Source organism: Rattus norvegicus, chromosome 3 (assembly GCF_036323735.1).
Source record: "Rattus norvegicus strain BN/NHsdMcwi chromosome 3, GRCr8, whole genome shotgun sequence".
Taxonomy (NCBI): Eukaryota; Metazoa; Chordata; class Mammalia; order Rodentia; family Muridae; genus Rattus; species Rattus norvegicus.
Genome location: NC_086021.1, coordinates 165,331,798 through 165,343,274, shown reverse-complemented (window position 1 = coordinate 165,343,274; position 11,477 = coordinate 165,331,798). Strand labels below are relative to the sequence as shown.

At 49.0% G+C, this 11,477-nt stretch overlaps 1 protein-coding gene across 5 annotated transcripts in view; it reads right to left on the bottom strand.

Moving 5' to 3' along the window:
• Window positions 1-11,477, bottom strand: part of Cnbd2 (cyclic nucleotide binding domain containing 2) — a 78,426-nt gene that overhangs the window by 14,308 nt on the left and 52,641 nt on the right. For all 5 annotated transcript variants that reach the window (XM_063283375.1, NM_001304368.1, XM_063283374.1 and 2 more), the window contains 3 exons: window positions 9,979-10,156; window positions 7,711-7,831; window positions 2,448-2,611 (listed from right to left, as the gene is read on the bottom strand). In XM_063283375.1, coding sequence (XP_063139445.1) covers window positions 2,448-2,611; window positions 7,711-7,831; window positions 9,979-10,156 — 463 coding nt within the window. The remainder of the gene's footprint in view (window positions 1-2,447; window positions 2,612-7,710; window positions 7,832-9,978; window positions 10,157-11,477) is intronic.

The window sequence follows — 11,477 nt, the reverse complement described above, 5'->3', positions numbered from 1 at the left end:
GTGTCTCTCTGTCTCTCTCAGTCTCAGTCTCTGTCTCTCTCTGTGTCTATCTCTCTCTCTCTCCTCTCTCTCTCTCTCTCTCTCTCTCTCTCTCACACACACACACACACACACACACACACACACACACACACACAATTATTCTTTTATATAAAATATCCAGAACAGACAGATCTTGAGAGAAGTCAATGGGTGGCTACCCTGGGCTGGTCAAGGCATCCTGATCCTACCTTGGCCCCTCCCTCACAGCATCTCAGGGACAGTAATGTAGAATGGGCTCAGTACTTATTGGCTCATTTCCTTCTGATACCACAGCAAGGGAAGGGCATTGCCAAACTTCTTCTGCCTCATCTGGATTCACCTGTCCAAGGGGGCAGGCCTATCACCTGTCGGGTAATCAGGAGCATCCCCTGGTTAAATGACATTGATGATGACGAAGGCAACTGTGATCCCTAGAGATCAACCTAAGACAACACCCAGCAGTCAGAGTAGACTACACAGACCTTCAACGTCCCCACTCATGAAAGCTAACTGTGGGCATCTCTTCTCGGAGCTGTGCTGGGTGGCATCATGTCCGTAGCCAGATATCAGCTGGATGGTATATTCACACCACAGAAGTCAGCATGATACTTGGCAAGCTTGTCACCTGACTCCTAGCAACCTGGCTGGCAGACATTTGCCAGCTGATGGACCAGTCTGCTCTTTAAAAGTTCCCTTAGCTCGAATCTCCTTACACACACAGAGCATCATCTGACTCTGTAGCACTGACCACGTGCCCAGCCCTTACACTGGCTGAGTCTGTTTTTTCAAGACAGGGTTCCTCTGCATAGCCCTGGATATCCTAGAGCTTGATCTGTAGACCAGGCTGACCTCACACTCAGAGATCTGCCTGTCTCTGCCTCCTCGGTGCTAGGATTAAAGGCGTGCACCACCACACCTGGCTATCCTCACTGAGTCTTTAGTTTTCACAGCTAACCCATTTCACAGATATGAACTACAGATTTGAAGAGGCCAAGGGAACTTGCCAAAACCTATGAGGACAGGCACATAATTACACATCCCTACGGGATAATTTATTATTGGACCTAGCGTCCAAGGTGGACATAATTACATGTTGCCTACATGTTCGGATAGTCAGGCTGGTCTCTAGTCTCTTTTGTGGAGTAAATAGTATCTAGCCCCAAGCCCCAACCTCTCCTACACTAGCTATAGCACTGTAGTCAGATCTTTGCTTTGCCTTGTGTGTCATGATCCGGGCATTGAAAGGGTGGTTTTCAGTTTAAGGGTTGTCTGGCCTAGGACATTCATAGGATGGGTGCCCCAGTTTAAATACAGAGCATTTAAGCCATATGTTGGCCCTATTTCCTGTGTGACTGCGCAGTCTAGGAAACCCTGAGTTCAACACCGAGTGAGGTTACAATTCCGTCTGGCAGCGCTGACACAGTACAGCAAGGCACTTGCCAAGCAGTGCAGGGCAGCCACTCCAAAGAGCTGCACAGTCCGGCCAAGGAGGCTGACATTCACAAGCGCTGCCCCTGCCACAGGCATCACGTGAGGAGCTGAGGCTCCCTACATCAGTCATCCAGGAGGTTGTTCTGGAAGGTCATTTAATGGAGACACCCAGGATGCAGACGAAAATGGCACCTTGCCACTGGACGAAGCCACCGGCGATTTCCGACTAGTTTCTCTCACCGACAGCCTGAAGCCTGGCCACACCCACATACAAAGTGTTCTTGGCTCTGCTCGTGATCTTTCTTAAATCCACCCGGTTTCTTTTGCTTTTGTTTTTAATTTTGAGACTGGGCTTCCTGTGGCTCAGACTGGTCTCAGACTCAGTAGGTAGCTGTGAACTCCTGATCTTCCTACCTCACCTCCCCAGTGCCGGGTTTACTGACCTGAGCTGCCATGCCTGGCTTCAGAGGCTCCGACTTTCATATCTAACTGCCCCGAGCACTGAGTCTGCCCAGTGCAGCGTTTTGTAAGCTCCTCGTCATATTGTTTCTCTAATTCAGACTAGAATCTGTACAGAAATGTCAAGACTATGCGTGTGGGGGGTGGGGCAAAAAGGGGACAAGGTAAGTCAGAGGGATAGGAGAGAAAACAGGTTTTATTTGAAAATGCCACGACAAAATCTAATGCATGTGTGCATTGATTTAAGTTTTTAAAAAGTAAACGGCTAAATTTTTCACATACATGCAAAACCTGAATGCACCTGAGAACACCCTGCCATCTGTCTGAATGAAAAAAGTGAGGACATGTAGCACCGTTTCTAACACACACACACACACACATACACACACACACACACACACACACTGAATACACATGCACACACACACACACACACCCCCGTCGCCTCTCCTCGATTCCCCTCCCCCTCCCCCTCCCCCTCGCTAATGGGAAGCCCTATTCAGTGGATCTGAAACTTGTGTGTTCTCCGCACTGACCTGGGATAGTCCACGTCCATCTTCATTATCTTTGCCTTTGTCTCCGCATCGACCAAGTCATAAAATTTCTCTTTTCTTACTCGAATCAACTCTGTTCCCAAGCTCAGAAGGATGAAGGACCGAGGATCACGATGGATTTCTGGGAGAAAGGCCTGGTGATTGCCCTAAGGAGAAGTCACAGACTGTGAAACCTCACGGACAAGCCAGAGCGACCAGCAGACTTTCTAGGTGGAATCATGAGGCCAGGGAGGGGAGGGGACAGGAGGCCCAGGGCTCCATCCACTACCCACCAGCACAGGTCCCAGCCCTGGAACAAGGTAGGGTCCTCTACAGCCCTCCAATGTCCCAGCAGCACACAGCTCTCAGGGTCTTGCTCTCAGGGACGCTCACATCGGTATTTGAGCTTTCCCTGTGTCCAGTCTCACATCTGTCCACTTGTTTTGAGCTGGAGTCCTGCTCATTTGCCCAAGCTTGCCTGGGTCCAAGGCCATCATGCCTCAGGCTGCTGAGCAATGCTAGAGCAGGCATGACACCATGGTGCCTGGCCCAGAACACTTCTCTCTGCTGAGCAAACCCATTTTGCCTTCTAAGACTCAAAAGAGAAAGACTGGTGGTTTTCTAGACCTTTCCTTTCCTAGCCGCCTCCATGCTGTCTCTTCCCATGGACCATGATGCTTTCCCTATGCCCACTGACTTTAAGAGCATATGTACTCTGTGCTGCAGCTCATGTGGTGCTCCTGCTCTCGGGAAGGAGTCCTCTGTGGTTAGATATGCAGAAGCGATTAAAGACTACAGAGAAGCCTACATACAGTACACCCAGCCTATTGACTTGTTAGTTTTAGACAGAGTCGTTGTACCTAGCCCTGGCTGTCCTGGAACTCACAGAAATCCACCTGCCTCTGCCTCTGGAGTGCTGGGATTAAAAGTGAACATCCACCATGCCTGCCATCAGGCCCCCTTTAAGAAACCATCCTAAGCAGGCTGAGCTGTGAGGGGAACACGTGGTGCCGGACCCCCACATCCAGAGACTCAATCCAGCTCCTTAGCGGGTAAGACTCAGGCAATGTGGGGAGCAGACCTCAGTGAACCCAGAGCCTCCAATGCCCAGAGCCTATCGTCCTCAGGACAGTGGGCACCATGCCCCCTCCTCACCATTACCAGGTTCACAGTCATGTGGTTCCTAACCACAGCCTTGACAGTGGTGGTGGGATGCCACTGTTTACTGAGTAGCCTCTGAAGCCCAGGCCCTCTCCTGGCTTCTGTGTGGGTCTCTGTTTACGCTTCATAAAATCACCACTAGTGTAGCCCCTATACCACACGCATCCGTGTTTTGTAGCAAAGACACTGAACTTAAGAGAACGGGCTACTGTCACACAGCACGGAAACAACGAACCTCAGATTTCACCCTGGTCTGTCTTTGGAGTCCATGCTTTCTGCCAACACAACACAAGGAAACTGAGGCACAAAGAGGTTAAGGGTTTGCCCAGGATAATGAGACACAAAGTAACTGGGTGTGACCTCTGTGGGAGAGCACTGTCCTGCGTGGGCTCTATCCACACCTGAGTCACATCAGGGCGTTCCTTTAGTTAGAGCCTAAAACTGCTCCCAAAGACCCTGGGAATGAAATGAACGCCCTCATTTCTACTGTCAAGGCCTAGGCTAGCTCACCCTTGCCCAGGTCTCCAGCCTGGCCTCACTCCACATACCATACCCCTTCCTGACTTTGTGTGCACTGTTACAAGCTACCCTGCCCTCCTTTCTAGTCAGTCCCTGCCTCCTTCCTGCCTTTGAACTTTCTGCCCTTCAGTCTGGAACACTCTTAGTTTAAGCATCACTCCTCAAAGCCCCTGGTCTTTAACCACCCCAGGTAAGACGCTCTTGGTTTCCAGTCCACATGCAGCTGTAGTGTCCACACTTCATGCTGTGCTTACAACAGGGCAGACACACAGGAATCCTCTGAATAAACATGTATGTACAAGAAGTCACACGTTAGAGGCAGCAACTGGCTTTGGGCAATTTCTACACTTCATGATGAGGCCACAGATCCAGAGATGAAAAGTGATTTGCTCGACGACACACAGGTTTTAGCGGAACATAAAAATAAGAAGTCCAAGCCTGTTTCTCGGGGAAGCTATTCCCTTCCACCTCTTGACTCAAAATCTGGGCCTCTGCTCCAGTCCCCACCTGTTTCCTGGCCATTCTAGCATGGGGGTGAAGGGTGTCCTCTATAGCCAGGGTTCAGTCACTTGTGCTCCTTACACAACTTCCCACCAAGTCACTATCTACCCATCTTTCATGCCTCCAGCTGGCCTGGGTATCCACAGCCACCATCCTGGTGCCCTGTGTAGGGTTCTACAAAGTGAACTCTGAAACCCTGACACACAGCAGAAAAGCAGGAAGAGTGTGTGTGTGTGTGTGTGTGTGTGTGTGTGTGTGTGTGTGTGGAGAAGAAGATCCCTCACCCGAGAAAGAAGCTATCTGGAGCATTGGCACTGAGCCTGGCTGCAGAAATGCTGAGTGAGACCAAGATGGCGTTCTTTAAATATCTCAGGCCACCTCGTGGCAAGGGAGTGCAGTTCTTCTGGTTCACCATGGATGGGGGTAGGTGGAACTAGTTTAAAGTTACTGGTTTACTAAACAAAAGGAAAACCTTCCCAAAGGTCAAAAAAACCAAACAAACAAAACAAAAAAATAAAAACATTCCCCTCCCCTTAAATTAGCACTGATGGAGGATCCTGGGGCCCAACCACCCTGACACACCCTCAGGCCAGCGGGATAGAGCATTCCCAACCGTGGTGACATGTGGGAAAGGTGACAGAGGCACAGCAGAAAGGACCTGGTGAGAGCAGTTTTCTGGGCTCCAGGCGACCAGGCACAGTCCCTTCCCATGGGGACTGTGCCTCTGCAGGTCCATGCCTTTCTACCTTTGTCCAGCCCCGCACTCATTAAGGCTAAAAGGTCACTGGGTTACTGCATCAGGCTTTCCCTTTTCTCCCTCTATTGTTGTGTTGTTGCTGTTTGTGCCTGGGACTGGATCTCCCTGTGCAGTCTCAGCTGGCTTCAAACTCAGGACAAGCAGTCTCCCAAGTACAGCTGATTATAGGAGTATCAAACTCTGCCTGACTATGTTGGACTCAGATCACCAACATCTCGCTGTTTATTTTTTAACTTATTTATTTTATGTTTATGAGTACACTGTCACTGTCTTCAGACACACCAGAAGAGGGCATCAGATCTCATCACAGATGGTTGTGAGCCACCATGTGGTTGCTGGGAATTGAACTCAGAACTTCTGGAAGAGCAGTCAGTGCTCTTAACCGCTGAGCCATCTCTCCAGCCCCTATTTGTTTTTTTGAAACAGGTCTTGCTAAGCTGTTCAGGTTGACCTTGAACTTGCAGTTCTGCTGCAGCCTCCTCACGAGTGCCTGGGATTGCAGGCCTGTAGCACAAGGCCATCCACATATAAATTATCTCCTCTCTTCTCCGTTCTCATCTTTTAAAAAAGAGATTTGTTTGCTGTGCATGCGCTGCACCTAGGACACCTGCGTGTATGTGTATGTGGGTGCCCACAGAGGTAGAAGGGGGACCCCCTGGAACTGGAGTTATAGGTGGCTGTGAGCTGCCATGTTGGTGCTGGAAGTGAATCACGAACCGGGCTGGGAATCAAACTCAGGTCCTCTGCAAGAGCAGCAAGAGCTCTTAAGGAATGAACCAGCCCCCAGCTTCCTCCACCCCCATCCCCCTCCCAGTCTGCTCCCCTCCCCCATTCCTCACTGTAGTGCTTAGGGATCGAACCCAGGGCCCCCCAGACAAGCACTGCAGCTCTGAGCAGCATCAGCCGCTCCATCTACAAATTTGTTTCTACGACAGGGTCTCTGTATACAAAGTGATGGGCTTCATCGTGGCATCTTTCTCTATGTGGGCGTATGTACTTGTGTGCACATGCCTGAGGTCAGTCTTAGCTGTCATTCCTCAGGAGCCATCCACGTTGGCTTTTCTTGAGATGGGGGTCTCATTGGCCCGGAGTTTGCCGAGCAAGGACCCACCCATCTCTGCATGCTCAGAACCACTACCCCAGCTTTCTCACCCGGGCTCTGGCTCAGGTTCCCGGTGCTCAGGCTGGTGGCTAACATCTTGCCAGCTGAGCTCTCTCCCAGTTCCCCACTATCACTGTACTGTCGCGGCAATGTACAGGGACTATTTTTGTTCGTTCCCTTCCCCCAGCTTGCCTGGGGGGGGGGGGGCTCATCCTCATCTCCAGCTGGTCCCCTCTCTTTTCCAATTAGCCAACACTCTGCTTCCTTGTAATACATTAACATATTCTGTAAGTCTCTTAAAGCCTTTCCCTCTCCTCTCTCAGTCCCCAGACTCTTCAAAGATCAACCACCACATCCTTATCACGTCTTTATTTTCTTTACCTTGGGAGACAGGGTCTGATGGTGTAATCCTGGTCGGCTTAGAATTCACTATCTAAGTCTAGGCCAGCCTCAAACTCAAAGACCTGCCTTCCTCTGCCTCCCACGCACCAGGATTAAAGGTGTACACTACCACACTATCTTGTAGGCCCTTAGTTCTCAAACGTGAATAATACTTCTTTCTTTTCTTTTCTCTTCCTTTTTTTTAAACGATTCTTTTTTTTTTAAAGATTTATTTATTATATATAAGTACACTGTAGCTGTCTTCAGACACACCAGAAGAGGGCATCAGATCTCATTACAGATGGTTGTGAGCCACCATGTGGTTGCTGGGATTTGCAGTCCATGCTCTTAACCAGTGAGCCATCTCTCCAGCCCTCTCTTCCTTTTTTTTTAATGATTCATTTATTCTTGTTTCATGTGTGGTAGCGTTTTGTTTGCAGGTATGTCTGTGTGAGGGTGCCAGATTCCCTGGAACTGAGCCACAGACAGTTGTGAGCCACCATGATGGTGCTGGGAATTGAACCTGGGGCTTCTAGAAGATCAGCCAGTGCACTTAACCATTGAGCCATCTCTTCAGACCCATTTCATTCTTTTCTTAAAAACTTTAGTGTGTGTGTGTGTGTGTGTGTGTGTGTGCAGTGCATATGTAGAGGTCAGAGGATAACTTTCAAGAGTCAGTTCTTTCCTTCCACCGTGTGCTTTCACCCCCTGAGCATCTACAACCTAACACTATTTCTTATATCAAGTCTAGAAAGATGCATTTCTAAGCCTTTCTGCTCACTGCAATACATTCCCAGCCCATCTGCGCTGTGCATTAGACTGAAGAACGCTCTTGGTACACTTACCACCACATCTCCTTCCTCTGTCAAGTGAACCTTCATGTAGACCCCCACTATGGCCTCCTTGGGGAGTTCACCATACTTGGTGTGGACCATGGAACATTTGACTGAATGACCATACCTGGATCTGAAATGCGACAGCTTGTTAGAATTGTTTGCCAGGCTTTACTACAGATGAAAGCCCTCTTGGAGAATTCACACCTCTAAAGAAGGTGGGAAAACTCAAACCCTGAGGGAGCCTGCCTGCTGCTGTCTGGGACTAGAGATGTGTGAGAGAGACTAGACAAAGGATTTATGGACCATTAGTTGCCAAAAGGATGCTTCCCAAAGAGCAGATAACCATGTACTGCTGGGCCAACCTGGTGGACAAGTCCCAGCATAAAGTTCAGGTTGCCCAGTTGGAGCTCTGGTCTATTTACTTCAAAGCTCCGATGGGGAAGGAATTCCCAGCAACGAGGGTTGCCTACAAAATCAGACAATGTTCACAGTGTAGATCTGGGACACAGTAGAAGTTGAGGTTTTTTGACAGGAACACAGAATAGAGACGGCCTCTGCTTCCAAAGACAAGTTTCCCTGGTCAGGCTACAGACCTTGGCCTTTGTTCAAAACTGGGGTTAATTTCACACACACAATTCCATTGTACTGTTTGTTTCTGTCTGTGGCGGCAGGAGGAGAGAAGCTAGGCAGTTTAGATTAGAAATAGAGAAGAGATGATTTTCAGCTGAGTACAGATGGAGCTCAGCTCATATACAAGACAGACTTCATTCCTGCCCCTCCAAGAAGAGCACAGTGCACACACAGTAGTCCCTGTAACTTTTACTTCCAAGTCCATGTTGTCCCTTCTCCCATACTGACTCAACAGAGACACCAGGTCTGTTTTATTTCTACCTTGGGAAAGCTGGAACTAGTTGGAACTAGGAATACTCCGTAAGAAGAAAAACAACCTGAATATCATGGGCTCCTGTTCTTATGGAGGCCAGACCGAAAGTGTTAGCAAATAAATGATGATGCCATTGCTGGCCCCATTACTGATACCTTTTTTCTTTTCCTTTCCTTTCTTTCCTTTCCTTTCCTTTCCTTTCCCTTCCCTTCTCTTTCTTTCCTTCCTTCCTTTCCTCCTCCTCCTCCTTTCTTCTTCCTCCTCCTTTCTTCCTCCTCCTTTCTTCTTCCTCTTCTTCCTCTTCTTCCTCTTCCTCTTCCTCTTCCTCTTCCCCTCCTCCTCCTCCTCCTCCTCCTCCTCCTCCTCCTCCTCCTCCTCCTCCGAGATAGGGTTTTTCTATGTAGCTTTGGTTTTTCTGGAACTCTCTCTGTAGACCAGGCTGGCCGCAAACTAACAGAGATCTGCCTGTCTCTGCCTCCCAAGTGCTGGGATTAAAGGCATGCGCCACCACACCCAGCTTTGACCTCATATGATACACGAGTCTCGAATGGGAGGGGAAAGTGGGTGGTGCCTCCTGCAAACCCAGCTATGGTCTTTTTCTGCTTTTCGGGTCCTGAAGTTAAGGCCAAAGCACAGGTCTCAGTGTAGATCTGTCCCATGCCAGTTGTGAGACTCGTACCAGATCAAAGACAGATGTTTGACTAGCTGCCTGAATCCTGGCTTCACCACTTCCTACTCACATAACCTTCAACAAACAACTTCATCCTTTGGTGAATCTTAATTTTCTCTCCTGAAAAACAGGAGTGATAACCACAGCACCTTTAGGGATAGATAGCTCAGTGCTTGGTGCTAAGCATTCTGTCAACATTAAGTATGACTTAGTAACAGTTCATGTAACACTGGCTTACAATAACCCTGAGACTCAGAAACCACTGACTACTAAGCATAGGTTTAGAGAATTCAGATCCCTTGACACAGACCCAAAAGGAGTGAGCAGAGTAGGATTGGAATCTGGGTTGGAATCTGGGTTGGACTGACTGTGAGCCAAGCTCTTACCTATATACTAGAGCTTGCTCCTATAGGTAGGGCAGTCTCCTGAGGAAGCTGAGTCTAAAGGGCCCAGCAACCATGGACTTCTGCCATAGCTAGAAAATCCTTCCTGATTTTCAAAAGTCTTTTAAAAAGTACGGTGGACCTAAGGAAATGAATGGCTGATGTCCTTAAGTAGCTGTGGGAATGAGAGGCCTGGATAGCAAACTCAGGACGTCCCTGGGCTGCCTTACCCCCCACACCCAGCATCTAGAGTTGACCCTCTGCACCTCTGCCCCTCCCCAGCATTTCTGACTCCTGCACACCCATGTCTGACCATCCTACCAGCTAAGGATCCAGCTTACTTGACTTTCGGGCCCAGCAACTTGGGGAGGCTGTTTTCTGCTTTGTTGATCTTCCTGTGGAAGGTCATTGCGGGTTGCTCTCTGGCTTCCTGGAGACGCAGAAGTTTTAAGTAAGTGAAGTCTTGTAGAGGATATGATTTGATCTGGAATTCCTTAAATCTCTCCTTTGGAGACATTTCTATGAGGAGAAAGCACAGAAAACACACCAATGGGCCTTGTGTGGTGTGGGACAGTGGAGGAGCACCAGAGTTGCCTGCCTGAGCTCTGGTGCATGAAGGAAGGTGAGGAGGAGGTGTGGGGCTGGACTAATCCCAGCACTCGGGAGGAGTGCAGGAGGAGTCCTTCAGACTTTGAGGCCAGCCTTCTAGGCTAGCGGAGACTACAGAGTCAGCGACGAAGAGGAGGGAAAAGGAGGGAGAGGAAGAGGAAGGCAAGTTCCATAAACTACCCTTCCTGGTAGCCCTGTGTTAGATTTTTATTACACCTAGATAAAGAAATTAGCTTATGTAGGAGAGACGAGATTAAGAGCAGAGAATTTAAATTGCCTTCTAAAAGACTGACTCTTAATTTGAACTCAATGCTATTTGATTCAAAGCTCCCTTCTTCTTACTAAGAGATCACATTTGGGGCTGGAGATGTGGCTCAGTTGGTAGTGTGTGCAACCAGCGTGTGCAAAGTTGAGTTTGAGCCCCAAAGACCCATGTAAATCATTGGGCATGGTGGCTTGTACTTACTATCCCAGCCCTGGGGAGGGACAGACAGATCCTCAGGGCTTGTGGGCCACACAGCCCAGCCTACTTGGCAAGCTCTATGCCTTAGTAAGAGACTCTGCCTCAGAAAACAAGGTGGGCCAGTGTGGTGTCTTGAATACGCTTGGCCCATAGGACGTAGCACTGTTAGGAGGTGTGGCCTTGTTAGAGGAAGTGTGTCACTGTAGAGGTGGGCTTTGGAAGTCTCCTCCCATGTGCAGGCTCTACCCATTGCAGAAGAGACACTCCTCTTAGCTGCCTGAGGATGCCAGTCTCTCCTGATCTCAAGATGCATAAATCTCAACTCCTTCTCCAGTACCATGTCTGCCTGCATGCTGCCATGCTTCCTGCTATGCTGATAACAGACTGAACCTCTGAAGCTGTAAGCCGGCCCTAATTAAATGCTGTCCTTTATAGGAGTTGCCTTGGTTGTGGTGCCTCTTTATAGCTATGGAAACCCTGACTAAGAGAGCCAGACTTGATGGCTCCCACCTTTTTTTTTTTTTCTTTTCTTTTTTTTCGGAGCTGGGGACCAAACCCAGGGCCTTGCGGTTGCTAGGCAAGCGCTCTACCACTGAGCTAAATCCCCAACCCCCGATGGCTCCCACCTTTAATCATCCTACTTGGGTGGTACAGCCAGGGGGAATCTCTATTTCAAGTTCTGAAGACAATAACAGTCGGGAGAAAGAATCACTTTTCACAGTGAAAACAAACTACAGGAGTTCATGAACACGAACCCATCCTTGGAAG